Source organism: Geotrypetes seraphini, chromosome 14, assembly GCF_902459505.1.
Source record: "Geotrypetes seraphini chromosome 14, aGeoSer1.1, whole genome shotgun sequence".
NCBI lineage: Eukaryota > Metazoa > Chordata > Amphibia > Gymnophiona > Dermophiidae > Geotrypetes > Geotrypetes seraphini.
Genome location: NC_047097.1, coordinates 41,764,166 through 41,780,042, shown reverse-complemented (window position 1 = coordinate 41,780,042; position 15,877 = coordinate 41,764,166). Strand labels below are relative to the sequence as shown.

The following is a 15,877-nucleotide window of genomic DNA, read 5'->3' as shown; positions in this document are numbered from 1 at the left end:
TACTTTAAGGCAGTGACCTTCATTGCAAGGCCCACGAGGACCTCTTTGGCATCTCCCGTCGTCATTCTGAATTTTTGTGTGTGTGACCAGTGAAGTAAGTGCCTTCATTATTGAAGGCAGTGCTTTCACTGGGTTAAATCTTTAGTCAGAGCCCTCTCAGTATTAGTCCCTGTACCTTTTCTTCTGCCCCTCTGCCTGTTGCTCTGCCCTGAAACAACCCCCCCTTTCCTGGTCCTGTAAATGTGTTGAAGATTAATGCCCAGGTGCCTTCTCTCACATCTCTGACAACAATGTTCTGTTGCTGTGCAGACAGGACTCGTGGAAGGAAAAATTATGTTCTTACCTGTTAATTTTCTTTCCCTTAGACGCAGCAGATGAATCCAGAGACCAATGGGATAGCCCACATCTACCAGCAGGCGGAGATAGAGAAACTGATTAACAGGTGGTCTTATTGGCTGGCACTCCTCCTGTCTCATCAGTATAGCTCCTTGCCCAAGCACACGTAACCAGCAATAGGCATAGCATGTAAAAAACTTCTTTCCCATAACAAAACTCAAAATGCAATAATACCGAAAACAACCTGCCATAATAACAAACTGCGAAAGTTGTAAAAGAAAAAAGCCGAGAGACAATATCCAGAAAGGGTGGGGCTCTGGATTCATCTGCTGCGTCTAAGGGAAAGAAAATTAACAGGTAAGAACATAATTTTTCCTTCCCTAGCAACAGCAGCAGATGAATCCAGAGACCAATGGGATGTAGCAAAGCAATCCTCAATCTGGGTGGGAAGCAAACGCCGCCTCCGCAACAACCGAAGCACAAAACGCCCCTACCGCAGGCGCCCCCACATCCAAGCAGAAATGCAGAGAGAAAGCACGCTCGGTAGACCAATTAGCCGCGAGACAAATCTCCTCCAAGGAAAAAGCCTCAGGGCCGAGCCCAAGAAGTAGCCATCGCTCCAGCGGAATGGTCATGAAGTTCTTTCGCCAACCGTTTCCCTGCCAGCAAGCAAGCATAAAGAATGTCCTCCTGGACCCATTGAGCGATGGAGGCTTCGTACGCCGCCATACGTTTGAGGCGTCCCTGGAATAATACAAAAAAAAGGAGAAATAGACAACTAAAAGTCATCAGAAACCGAGCCCGCGGAGAATGCTACGTACTTATCAAAAAATGCAGTGAAGAAAAACACTGCTCCCAAGGTCACCTCCCAGGAAGAAGGAAGGAAAAATGAGTGTGACAGAAAAGAAAGGATGACACCCCCACAGAAGGAAATAGTGGTACCATCCGAACTGACACCCTATATTTCGGAAATCAGAAATAGGAATCCCCGCTGAAAAAGGCCTGCAACATAGAAAACTGCAGAGCTGAAACCAGGGCCACAAGAAACAACATGAGCAACGGCACAGCCCCTCGGAGTGCCAAAAGACAAGGATGAAATGAAGCCTTCGGAAAACTGAGAAGAAGTACATGAAGATTGTACTCCAAACCGGGCTTCCAAAGAGGTGCATGAATACACTGCACTCTGTGTAGGAACTGAACAACCTGAAGCTGAGAATTAAGCGACGAGCAATATACCGAGCCCATGTAACAAGCCAAGAATGGCACAAGAAGCCAAAGGGAATTGAACTCTAAGGCCTCGGCAATACACTCGTGCCCAAAAAGGAATTCTGGAGTGGGTCAGACGCTAAGAAGCGCCCAAGAAAGGAAAAACCTCCAAACGGAAGCAGAAGCCACAGGAGAAGACGTCTGTAGCACCTGGAAAAAAGAAGAAACAACCTGCTTCTCATAACTTTTACACGTCAGCCAAGACCTTTCCAAAAAGCTAGGTCATAATACTAAAGAAGTACAAATATCCAAGGAGATCGGACCCTAGGCGAGCAAAGCCAGAGATACCAGGAAACTTCTTAATCCGGCTGTCGAAAAACTCATCAAAACCGTATAGGAAGGACGGCGCCGCCAATCCAGAGATTCTATAAATACAGTGCCCGGAAAGTGAGCTCGAGATGGCAGATCCAAACTGACATCAGCCAACGGAAAACACTGAAAAGGAGAAGGCAGAGGCGAAAAAGGAGCCACGCAGCAACCCCCTCTAACGCACACTTCCTGGGCCCGCCGAAGAAGCTAGGAAGCCTAGAAATGAGAGACGAGTAATGAGGTCTAGTCCCAGGAGATCTCACGTCCATAAAAAGAGTTAGAACGCCCGAGCCACAAATCTCAATATCCAGGATGCAGAAGATGACACCACCACCAACCTGCCCACTGTCCCGAGCGCCCACAGCGCTGTACACTGTAACATACAAGAAATGGGCCATGCTTAGATTCCGTGAAGATAAAGTCTGTCCAAACTCACATCCTGATCCAGAAAAGGATCTACCAACAGAAGATGAAGATGAGAGTACACCCACTGAAGCAGAACAACTTCACCTGCCAACCGAGTACAACACCTACTGCCCAAGCTGTAGAGAAAAACTCCCATCCTAATACTGACCAAAAGGATCCTCAGCGGCATTCCAGAAGAATAATCAGAAGCTCCAGAAAGGTAGCCTGACCCTGCTCAAGAGTAGAAGAATGAACAAGTACGGAGTCGCCTCTGAAGACCAGACTCCTGGAGCTGAGGAAGGAAGCCATCGAGCCCCCCCAACCCGACAGCCCGGAACGGTCAGTGGACATGAGCAAGTCCAGCAAAGACCGAGGCATGTCTCTAAAAGAGAAATCGCACTGAGCCATCAAATCACCCAGAGCGATGCAGGAGGAGCATACCAAATAATTGTAGCCCTGAGATACTGGGAACCACTGAAACCAAAGTGACAGCTGTAGCAGCAGCAGGGGATAGCAAGCCGAAGTTCCCAGTGAGTCAGCAATATGGATCCTAGAAACTGTACATAATCCCATATTCTTGGACATGAAAAGAGAAGAATAAATCCACTCTGAGACCGAGACCCAACGTCCAAGTCTCCGGAAAGAAGCACCTGGCTCTCCTATATGAACAAAAACATCATCCCGATGTACCTAGAAGGAGTACAGGAGAAAAGAGCGCTGCAAATTCGAAAATGCACGAGCAAGGAACTGAGGAAAAGAAACCACCCTTTTCATGTCAGTCAAATGGCCCGACTGGAAGTCGTCCGAATCAAGCAGGCAGTCAAGAAGAAATTAGATTAATCGCCTGGCAGCACCAAAACGGTACCACCGCTCACAGCTTCTAAAACGCTTGTGAATCCAAGGGTAGGCGAAATGGCATGTGCCAAAACCGAAAGCGCCGCTCCAAGGGAGGCAGGCAAACCTAGTGCCGATTCCAAGTCCATAGAGAAAATGTAGATACCCTCCCAGGTTGCCAGCAGAAATGTGTAACCCTGAGAACTAATGTAGCAGAATGGGATCCAGCCTGCCCAATGCCCCCGTCTTGGCCACCATACATTAAGTGGTACCCCAAGAACTACAAGAACCGTCCTGAGGACCAGTAACACTTCCAAGAGAAACACCAAACTGAGAGACTCCTTGAACGAACTGGAAATCTGAGGAGGATGCAAAGGCGCAAGCATCCTGAAAAATGTGCACAACTCCCTGACCTGACAGCATAGCGACTACTCCCTCATGTGAAAGCCTGACGAGGCCATGGAAGAAGTCAAGATCCCCTCAGAATGAAGCGCAAGAGGACAGTAAATGGCAGTACGATCACTGCAGGAACAGGAAGAAGAAATAAATCCTCCTAGGAAAAAAATTCAAGGTTTGTAATGTAACCCATGAAAACAGTACTAACTCCATGCCACGGGAGCGAAAGACGTATGGCCTATAAAGGGAATACGTACGAGATGCAATCAAGATGCTGCATCTACCGCCCTTAGGAAAACAACAGCCACTTAACCGGTATCAGACAAAAGCGTTGCGACCTGCCCATATGACAGCTCCCTGTCCATGAGAAAGCCGAAAGAGCTGACAGCGGGTGTGCAGTTCAATGTGGCCCAGGGAAGGCAAACGATGGGACACCCCGGACGTAGACCCTGGAACGCTACACAGAAAAAGATAGTTATGCCCGATGGAAATCGGAAATAGCCAATATGCCCCTAAAACCGCTTCAAAGGGCAGGAAGCAGTTCAATAGCGCTACCAGACACAGTCAGCGCAACATCAATGGTATCAATAGTAAGAAAACCGCCAAACTTACATAGTGTCACCCATGGGAGACCTCGAGAGAGATGAAGAGATCCCCAAAAGAGAAAAAATCTGGGAACTCTCCTGCGACTGAACTCAGCACTGTGAGACACGGCTTCTACCAACCCAGTACGGAGAGAAGCCGAAACTGGGTGGAGAAGTATAGAGCCAAACCGCATGCTAATGGGTCTGCAGAGATTCCCATAGAAGATAACGCAAGCGCGGCAAATCAATCAACTCGGGAGACTCCCACACCCTGGGCCCCAATATCTCATGAACGCAGGATAAAACTGCAAGCAACTGTCGCCGCAACCGACCTGGAAGGCAGAGAAGCGACGGCTGAGCCCATATAAGCCAGCTACCAGAGAAACTACTGAAAGCGGCGGCGCCCTTCCCCCAGTGCAGGAGCGCTAGTCTTTTGCTCAGAAAAGACCGCGGCTCTCAGCCGGAGAATCAAACACAGCCGCGGCAAGCGGGAAACTTAAGCCACACTGTGACGTGCTCCGCTGAGCCAGAGAACAAACCTTTGCCTGTTTCGCCGGCCCCATGCAACTGGGAGGGAAAAACCGGGAGACCGAGGAAGGCGCAGAGAGAAAGAAACCGCCGAAACAGACCACAAGAACGCCGCAGCGCGTCTGCCAGCGTCGGAGCACCATTGCGATCCACCAGCCCACGGAAAGGCACGGGCTCTACAACAGAATCTACCCTGTAGCACCCCGACCACAGCCGCGGCACATGCCGATCGACGGGCAGCCTCAGCGAAACACGCTGCAAATGCGAGGACACCCCCCCCCCCCCCGCCCACACAGGAAACCACCATGCGTCTCCCGCGCGCAGGAAGGCAGCAGCTTCTCCAACCGAGTCCAAACTACAATGCGGGGGCTCAGTCCACTCAAACATATGCAAAAAAAAAAGAAAATTAGCTGCAAAATACGCTCACCAAAGCATAGAGGCTGAGAATAAAGTAAACAACCGGCGAACCACGCAACAGCCACCGTGTCCCCCGAAGCACCAAACACAACACCAACAACCAGAAAATATAACATGCAATTGCAAAGCAAAAAAGGCATACTCACAACCCAGCTTACAGGGCTGTCAGACACCGGCAGGAACAGGTTGAGCACCACTGAGAGTACCCAATCGTGGAAAGCAACTGCAGTCTCTTTTTTTTTTTTTTGTCAGGGAAAGAAGAAAAATAGAGACCCAGATAGACCCTCAATCATAGGAGGGAGGGTGAGGCAGGGACAAGGGGGGGGCCCAAGTGTAACCTCTAAAGCCGGCACCATTCAGCCGGACACCCCTGTCTCACTGAAGAGAAAAATCTCAACAGGAGAGATAGAATCGCAAGCTCACTGAAGAGAAAATCTCAACAGGAGAAATTGAATATCCAGCCACAGCCAGAATCCAGGAGCTATTGGAATAGCGACTTTCCCCTGCTGGGAGATAGAGCATACTGATGAGACAGGAGGAGTGCCAGCCAATAAGACCACCTGTTAATCAGTTTCTCTATCTCCGCCTGCTGGTAGATGTGGGTTATCCCATTGGTCTCTGGATTCATCTGCTGCTGTTGCTAGGGAAGGAAGGTTTCAGGACTGCCTGCTTTGGGCCTGCAATAATCATTGAGGAAGACAACACCCAGGGAGAGGTAGGAAAAATTTCTCAGGGGAGGGGGATGGGGAGATAGAAAGAGATGCTTGCTCTGGGGAGGAAGTTATAGGAGAAAAGAAATAGATGCTTGCTCTGGGAAGGGGTTATAGCAGAAAGAGAAAGAGATGCTTGCTCTGGAGGAAGGGGTTATAGGGAAAAGAGAAAGAGATGCTTGCTCTGGGGAGAGGCTTATAGCGGAAAGAGAAAGAGATGCTTGTTCTGGGAAGGAGGATAGTGGAGAGGAAGAAATGCTTGGGGAACATAAGAACATAAGAATTGCCGCTGCTGGGTCAGACCAGTGGTCCATCGCGCCCAGAAGTCCGCTGACCTGGCGGCACCCAGGTCAAAGACTAGTGCCCTAACCGAGACCAGCCCTACATACGTTTGTTCCAGTTCAGCAGGAACATGTCCAAGGATGCTTGATCAGGGAAGGGGGATGGGGATTATAGGGGGAGAGAGAGAAAGAGCAAGAGAGAGATAATTGGGGAATAGGGAGAAGGAGAGAGGGGAATGCTTGATCAGGGAAAAGAGATAGAGGATAGAGAGAGGGATGCTTGCTCTGGAGAGGGGGTTAGGGAAAAAAGAAGTTTGTTTCTGGAAGAGGGGATAGTGGAGAAAGAGAGAGAAATGTAAACTATAAGCATAACTGTAAAAGACAGACAAAAGCTTTTGGCACTTTGATTGTTGATAATGTGCTTTCCAGTTCATTAACTGGAGCTGAAAGATTTGCAAGTATTATTTTGTAGTTCTTTTTTGTCAGCTGTATTGCATGCGGCTATGTGAAGATTTTTATTCTGGTACCATGTTAAATACTTTTTTTTCTTCTAAAAAAGATATTTCAATACGTACTTTTGGTTTTATTACAAGTTAGGGATTGAGAGTTAAGTGAGTCAGGAAATGAATTTGAGGTAGAGAGACTGGTGGCACAGAGTTACAGGATGGGGAAGGTTTCGTAGAAAGTTGTAGTGTGAGGCTTGGTATATAGGTGTACTTTTGAGAGAGATGTACGTAGTGAGGATGGATGTTACTGACACACTCTGGTCAACAGTGCTGCAATCCCGTGTGAGAAAATACTTTGCAGCTTTCCTTCAGCTCATTTGGATCCTAAGTGGCCCCTGCTCAAAAATTAGTGAAGACCACTGTTTTAAGGAGTCTGAATACCTATCGGAGAAGGGATGAGCACAGAAATACTGCTCTTGAAATGATGAACAGGTCTTTCAAGCAGCATTCACGAAGTTCAGCTTATTTTAATTAAGCAATAATCAAACATAAAAATGTTAAAAGAATTATGTCATCTTACTACAGAACCAATAGATAGAAATTATCTTGTGTTGCAAAAGCATAACTGAGCATTTCAAGAGTTCCAAAACAAGCATTAAAGAGTCAGGAAAGCAGATTAAGCATTTCCTAAAATGGAATGTAACACATGGTTCTGAAAAGCAATATAACTTATTTTTTCACATTTATTAAAGCTGTTTTAATTGGAAAAATCAGAAGATAGATCCATCTCATCCCCAATATACAATACCTTGTCTGACTGCACTGTTCTTTTCTAGATCATGCAGAAAGATTCTGTAGTATAAAGTTGGCTGCTCTTTACTTAGCTTGAATTCATACTGCAAAACAGTGTTATTTAAAATAAACAAAAATATTAGAAAAATACACTATACACTGAAAGACAAACATTATTAAGCAGAGCCCTCATTAGAATATATCTGGTTAAGATAGTATAAGACTTACCATGTGGTGTCAGATCAAGAGTCAGTTGAGCCCAGCATCTTATCTAAGTCTCTAAAAGTACCTGGCAGATCTATTCCTTGAAGCACACTCCCAGGAATAAGCAGTGAAGTTTTCCCAAGCCTACCTGAATAATAATTATTTATGGACTTTTCTTGCAGGAACTTGTCCAACCCCCTTAAGCATACTAAACATGGCTATTTTATTTCTTTAAGGTATGATTAGCTGACAGGGTTTATATAGTTACGGTAGTTCCTTTACAGTAATGTTGAGATAACAATCCATTTGTTTTATTTACCTTGCATCTAAAAAGATATAAGTGCAAAGGACTGCTTATTAATAATAAGTTTTATCAAAAAATAGAACCCAATAGGAAAAGATGAAAATACAGAGATTACGATCTCTCTCCCTTTATTTATCTGACTAAAAAATAGCAGCAAAACATTAAGGGCTCCTTTTACTAAGGTGCGCTAGGGCTTTAACGTGCGGAATAGCGCACGCTACATTGCCCCGCGCGCTAGACCTTAACGCCAGCATTGAGCTAGTGTTAGTTCTAGAAGCGTAGTGAGCGGCAATTTCCTGCGTGCACTAAAAATGCTAGCGCACCTTAGTAAAAGGAGCCCCAAGTGAGATAGTGAACCAAAATAAGTGGCACATTTTTCTTAAATCTGTCTTAGCTATTTTACCTATAAAAATTTATAACTTGCCAAACCAGGGCAACTGTGTGTGTTACAGTGTACATTGGGTAAATAAATCACAGTTCTAGCATTTAGCCAAAGGGAACACCCATTTTAAGATGAATTTATGAGTTGAATATTTTATGGAAAGCTCTATATAACCATCCGTGGTTAACATGCAAGGCAGATATTTTATAACAATTAATTACAGTGGTACCTCAAAATCCAAACGCCCCAGAACTCGAACAACTTGGAATCCGAACTTTTTTTAAATTAAATTTTGCCCCAGAATCTGAACGCTGCTTTGGAATCTGAACGTATGGAAACTGCAAGCGTTGATCAGCCCAAAGCTTCCCCTCTGACGCAACTTCCTGTTTCTGCCTCGGAGGGAAGCTTTGGGCTGAGCACCGCTTGCCGATGCCGATCTTGATGCTTATGCCGGCGGGGGCCTGATCTTGCTGTTTCTGCCACGTGGGCCTGATCTTGCTGCCTCTGCCAGGGGGGCCCGATCTTGCTGCCTCTGCCAGGGGGACCTGATCTTGCCGCCTCTGCCAGGGGGACCCGCCTCTGCCAGTGTGTTTACTGTTAAATTTATTGTAAAATCTGAGTTTGTGGGACCAAGGAATGGATTAATCCAGTTTCTATTATTTTCAATGGGAAAAATTGTCTTGGAACTCAAACATTTTGGAACTCGAACGGGGTTCTGGAACGGATTAAGTTCTGATTCCAAGGTACCACTGTATATAAGAATTACACTGAAAGAAAGAAAACTCTACAGTAGACATCAACCTGCCTACTTCAATCCCAGCTTTCATTTCCCACAGGGAAACTTTTCAGTCTCACATACTGCCCAGCAGATCCCATGACTTACTGTATAAGAATGCCCAAACCAACACCCAGCATTCTATACATCTCACTGAAGCCTCACCATTACATGGGGCTCTTTATTCCCTAAACCTGATCTTTACTGCCTGACATCATCACTTTTCATAATATGATCTTTCTTATAATCTTACGCTTTTTGAAACGTAGAACAGGGATTCTCAACTCAGTCCTCAGAAAACAACAATCCAGTCAGTTTTTCAGGATACCCACAATTATTATGTGAGATAGAATTATATCAACAAAATAATAAAGTGCTTTTATTGTAAAAATATTTAAAATATGTAATTATTATTAATTCACCAACCACTATAGTACTAGTGCATAATGAATGTGCTCAGTACCCCTCCCCCCCACACACACACTGTGACATTCAAATTATTCATAAGTTAGTTAATACCACTAGATTCACAGCACCGTTGCAGCAATGGATTATAGAATGCAACAGGGACCTAGAAACAAGCTTGACTCGGATTGGAAAGTCAGATGGTCTCATGTACACTGGCCCTCTAATTTTATAATCTTAGCACCTAAATGCAAGCATCATTTGCATGCTAAGATTACAGAATACTAGTACTTATGCCCATGAAATAACATTTGTGCATGTAAGTGCTGGTTGTATGCAATTTTTGTACCCCCACCTAGAATGTGGAGTGCAAGTTATAAATAAACAGTTTTCCACAAGTTTAGGGATCCTTTTACTAAGGCGCACTAGCCTTTTTAGCGCGTGCTAAACGCTAACGCATCCATAGAATATAATGTGCACCTTAGTAAAGAGGGAGTTAGTTCGCAACCCACATAGCACATAACTGCAAGGGGACATACATATGGGCGAGTTCCACGCTTTCACAGAAACAGAGAAGAGGAAAAGGAGATATAGGGTGATGTTCACAGAAACAGAGAAGAGGAAAAGGAGATATAGGTTTAGCTCAGTTTTGGCCATGTTTCATTTTAAATGGTGGCAAAACGTGCAGGTAGAAATATCAGACAATGCATTTCTTGTTTTCATTTCTTCTAGAGTAATGCCAAATAGTATATCTTACTACTGGACCAAATACAAATAATGAAAAATATTATTCGGTCATAAATGAATACCAAATCTAATAATGGGCATTGAGCTTTAGCATAACAAATAACAAAAGAAACAACATGAATGCTGGGGAAATAGCAGGGAAACCACAAAACACCATCAGACCAAGCAAACAAAGAGAATCAGATAGAGGCGCCCGACAAACAAGGAACAAACTTACCTCAAAGCTTTATCTCATTTTTTAAGAGAAAAAGTGAAAAGGAGGAGGGGGAAGAGTTTGGAAGAAAGAGCTTAGAGAGGCAGCACAAGCTGCCTCTCTACATTCTGATTATAGGAAGAGGGAAGGCAGGCAGGGAGAGTTAGGAACTTGGCATCACCAAGTGTCACCCCAGCTCCAAGAAAGTTCAGCATAACCAAAAAGGGAGCCTCTTCCCACCAGCTGGACTCTGTGCTCAACTAATACCCCAGCAATCCCCCGGGTCAGGAGCTGGTTGATAAACATCACATGGGAGATGCAGATACCATCCACTAGAGACACAAAAATACTGAACATTCTGGGGCTGCAAAGTGGCCATAAAGACGAATCACACAGAACTACTTTCTTTTTATGTCTCCATCCGCTGGTAGGCATGCACAACAATCCCATTGATTTGGGTGGGTCTGGGATTGACACAAAGAAATTTGTTTTAGTAACTTTCATAAAAACACCAAGAAAAGGGTAATACAGAAGATGTGTTAAAAAAAATTTTAATCACAAATTCTATTTTCCAAATGCATTTATTTTCAGATGCAGATGATCTCTTTTACTATCTTTACTACACTATACAATGTCTCCGTATATAAAAATGCAAACAACAACAAAGTAACAAGTTATAGTATCTGTACATTTTTAATTTTTGGTTTAATTCAACATAAGATAAATTCTGAAAGAAAATATTTTCCTCTCTGCAGTATGAATCAGGCTCATAATCTGTTCTGTACTTCATGGATCATTGTTCTTCAAGAACTCACCTGTTTATTTTTCTCAAGCACAGGAGGATGAAAGACCAGCTGAGACCCACAACTGTTAACCTAGGATAAAAAGAGAAATTTACTACATATTTAGCAGCAGATAAGTGAGTAAGTGAGCAACTGGCTCACTTACTCTGCTCTATGTCATTCTACCCAAGTCAATTATGATTATGTCAGCTTTGAATGCCAAAGCCACAAAAAGGCGGTATACAAGTCTCCATCCTAATCTAATCTAATCCTTAGGTTTATATACCGCATCATCTCCACGTTCATAGAGCTCGACGTCTTTCTCTCTTGCCCCTATAGCATACCATTTTTGAACAAATGTTCCATATCTAATCTAATCTAATCCTTAGGTTTGTATACCGCATCATCTCCACGTTCGTAGAGCTCGAAGCGGTTTACAGTAGGAGAAATAGGAAGGAACTACAACAGAGGGTTATGTAATCCTACATTTAATATCTCAACCTGTTCTACTACTATCCTCTATATCCATCAAGAATAGATAAAATGGATATTAGAAAGGAAGTCCAACTCAAAATAAAGACACCAGGTCAGTACATTTCTGGTGGTGCTAGCATTTTACAAGATCTGCTGATATCAGTCTGTTCTAAAATACACGAGAAATGGACATCCATGTGCTGTGATGTGGGAATTATATTACCCCTGCTAAATATATTCAGCATATCACAGACTTTAGTTTATTTCCAATCTGCTATGCTGGCTTGTAATTTCAGACTGCATTGTGTCTGAACGACTTGTGCTTGCTTTGCATCTGTGAAGGACTCTTGACCACAACTACCTTTGGTTTTTTAGGTGATTTGTTTGCCCGTAGGGCGTAATGCTATTCCATCTAATGTCCATTTATTTAATCATACTATGGTGCTCATTTTCAAAGCACAATGACATCTCAAAATGGCCAAAAAACATCCACCTGCCAAAACCATCTAACTGATGACTTTTGAAAAGCAAAAATAGGACACATTTCACAGAGTTCATTCAAATGGTAAGGAGACATGTTAGAGGCGAGTTTTGGGTGAGACTAGGATGAATACAAAATTAGGACATCTTTTGGCGATAATGGAACTGAAAGAAATGTCCAAGTCAAAAAAGGAAGGACATTTGGATTTGGACCTGTTTCAATCACGTCCAAGTAACAAAAGTGTGTTCTGACTGACCAGCTGACCACTGGAAGGATTAATGCATGACTGCTCCCTAATCCGGTGACAGGTCAAATGTGCGCAAGACAACAGCACGCCGACAAAACCGCTAAGACAAGTCAGCGCAAAGATAACAGCGCGCAAGGATAACAACGTGCAAGACAATTGAGCGCAACGATAACAGCGCGCAAAACATTTGAGTGCAAGGATAACTCAGCGCAAGACAATTGAGCACAGGGATAACTCAGCGCAAAGACAATTCAGCGTGCCTCAAAATGGTGCATGGCAAAGGGCACGCGCACGTTCAGCACGTCAACACGTGATCACGTCACCACGTTATCAGTATGGTTCCCTTGCCTCTTTATCACGTGAATGCATTTTCGTTACTATGGTTACGTTTCCTCTTTATATATGTGCTCAGAACAGCCCACCTTCCTTGCGCTGCCTGACCGTGTCCGTTATAGTTAAAGCTCTGGTTTTGCTAGAACTTGCTCTATAACAGATATTTGTCTTGCACGGATTATACTCGCCTTTAGTGAGAGCAACAGTACTTCCAAATTTCTTCATTTGCAGGTATGTTTATATTTTCTGTGGTATGTTTATATTTTCGGTTCATGCGCACGCGGACAGTATATTTTTATGTAATTACTTTTGAAAGCTATATATGATGCGCGGTACACAATCACAAGAAAACAGAGGGTATAATAATAAAACTCTCAGTGCGCTTGTTCAGATTAAAGTTTTGTTGTTTATCATGGAACGCTTAGCGCACATGCACGGATCAAAGTTTCATCATTCTTGCACTCATCTTGCAAGTTATCCCGCATAATAAAAACGCGAGAAGGGTGATTTATGATATTAATATTATGTATCATGTGATTTCTGAGATATTAATTGTATGTATAATTTAATGCAGTTATAGAATTGAAAAGTAATAAAGATGTAAAGAAACATTTTTGCATGAAGTAAAAACTCTTATGCCAGCAAGACTAGTATCTGAATATTTTTAATTTGAGTGTGCTTATGGTTTATAGTTTTATAAAGGCATTTCATATCAGTATTCCATAAAGACAAATAGGTACCATTGTCTGTTGCAGGTATCGTTCATAAGAGGATATTCACATTTACAGGTATATGCATAGCTTCATTTCATATCATATTCTTCATTTTGCTAAATCAGAACAGTAGGATAGGATCATTATACTGACGGTGGGGCTTATTGGTTTAAACTTTTTGGCTTGGGTGTATAGTGAGGGTGATCGTCTACCATTGTAGTGGGTCCTTTTTTTGGGCCTCTCTCCCTTCCTTCTGTCTGTGCTTAGGTATAATACAAATAAAACTAATACAAAACACTGCAATAAAACTTATATATAAAATAGGCAAATACGACCATGTCACTCCTCTTCTAAAAAAAGAACATTGGCTCCCCATCACCCACCGTATCACCTATAAAATCATTTTACTTTCCTTCAAAATAAAACTTTCTCACCTGCCCTCATTCCTTGATAAACTTCTCATTCCCCAATGTTCCCCACGCACATTAAGATCAACTGATCAAAAACTTCTTTTCATCCCCTCCATAAAAGATTTTTACTATACACGAAAAGTAAACTTCGCCGTAACTGCCCCAACCCTCTGGAACTCCCTACCACAGCAACTCCGCGATGAACAACGACTAGATAAATTTAAGACAGGCCTAAAAACTTTCCTATTCCCCGATGCCTTCGCTAACGTTTAGATTCATTATCTTTCTTCTTCTTACCAGCAACAAACCGCTTTGATAAAGCGACCCCGCCCCCTATGTTCTATCCTAACCCCACTATCCCCTTTTTCTTCTCAAATATGTAACTCTTCCCCTCCTCTCCCCTCTACCCTCACTCTCCAGTTTGTCCTGTAATGTTATTCATGTTCACATTATACTAGTAATACACCTATTTTATTTTAGTCTTCTTATCTTTTAAATTTATTGTTAACCGGCCAGATATTAATTTGATGGTCGGTATATTAAAATTAATAAAACTTGAAACTTGACGTTAATCCGTGATGGTTGTCAAGCCATAATTCTACGATTGCAGATATGATTTGAAAGGTAAGTACAGACTTATTGGGTCCTGTTTGTCATATCTATGTGCTAACTTTATAAATTCTAGTCTTGCAGTGATGTGTTGAGGAGATATGAATTTGCTGAAACCTGAGTGTTGTGAAGCAGTTCAATCTTGGAGGTATTATATTCATGGTAAGTACAGAGGTATAGGGATTTGTATTTCATATGTATGTAATAACTTCATATAATCTACTATTGATGCGGACTACAAGCAAGAGACGACAGACATCTTCAGTGTTTTCCTGCAAGGGATCGCACTCTTGCAGGTATAATGTCTTGTGCCATAGCGCTGAACTCTACATATGTATGGCCTAACCTCACCTATTTTATCCTTGCAGGTTTTTTGTGTGCTGAAGGTTGGGGGGGGCTAACATGAAGTTTACATGCATGTTATAACTCTTGCAGATACTGGTTCAAGGTGAAAGGTTGACTACAAGTCCTGAGGGTTTCATTGATATACTTCCAGTCTTACAGGTATGATGTTCTTTTGAGTAGTGCACTGATGATATAGGGAATTGTATAAGCCCTTTGCTTAAGCCCTCCCTCCGAAGTCAGCGCTGACATCGTGGAAGACTTCCGTTCCAATCGGCTGTGTGCTGCAGCAAGGCAGGTAGGGAGAAGACGAGCCTCGCATTCAACCCCGCAGGATCCCCGCGACCCTAGGGGGCATCCCCACGGGATCCCCGTGACCCTAGGGGGCATCCCCACAGGATCCCCGTGACCCGAAGGGGGAACCCATCGTCCCCGTGCAGCTCTCTACCTCCTACCATCTCATCGGATCAGCAATCCTCCTGTGAGTGTCTCTCTCTCTCTCTCTCTCTTCCGGGCCCAGACTGGTGTTTCCTATCCCTCACAACTGTGTTTTCTTTCCCCTCCAGCCTCCTGTGTTGCAGCAGCACTCAAGCCGCCACTAACTAGTACCTCGGCCATCTGGTCTCCAGCAACAGGACTCGCCTGCTTCCTACCATCTCATCTGATCTGCAATCCTCCTGTGAGTGGCTCTCTCTCTCTCTCTCTCTCTCTCTCCCCCGGGCCCAGACTGGTGCTTCCTATCCCTCACAACTGTGTTTTCTTTCCCCTCCAGCCTCCTGTGTTGCTGCTGCAATGACTACTACCTCAAGAATCAAGTCTCCAGCATCAGAACTCGCCTGCCTCCAACCATCTCATCGGATCAGCAATCATCCTGTGAGTGTCTCTCTCTCTCTCTCTCCCGGGCCCAGACTGGTGCTTCCTATCCCTCACAACTGTGTTTTCTTTCCCCTCCAGCCTCCTGTGTTGCAGCAGCACTCAAGCCGCCACTAACTAGTACCTCGGCCATCTGGTCTCCAGCAACAGGACTCGCCTGCTTCCTACCATCTCATCTGATCTGCAATCCTCCTGTGAGTGTCTCTCTCTCTCTCTCTCTCTCCCCCGGGCCCAGACTGGTGCTTCCTATCCCTCACAACTGTGTTTTCTTTCCCCTCCAGCCTCCTGTGTTGCTGCTG

The 15,877-nt window shown here is 44.0% G+C and overlaps 1 protein-coding gene across 9 annotated transcripts in view; it reads right to left on the bottom strand.

The window, feature by feature from the left end:
* The window catches only part of LRRC49 (leucine rich repeat containing 49), a 262,562-nt gene that overhangs the window by 222,593 nt on the left and 24,092 nt on the right, over window positions 1-15,877 (bottom strand). For 8 of the 9 annotated variants that reach the window (XM_033919763.1, XM_033919761.1, XM_033919755.1 and 5 more), the window contains 2 exons: window positions 11,130-11,189; window positions 7,321-7,408 (listed from right to left, as the gene is read on the bottom strand). Coding sequence is in view for 5 of the 9 variants with exons in the window: in XM_033919755.1 (XP_033775646.1) it covers window positions 7,321-7,408; window positions 11,130-11,189 (148 nt within the window). In the remaining 4 variants the exon portion in view is untranslated. The remainder of the gene's footprint in view (window positions 1-7,320; window positions 7,409-11,129; window positions 11,190-15,877) is intronic. The other variant, XM_033919760.1, reaches the window with a different exon arrangement.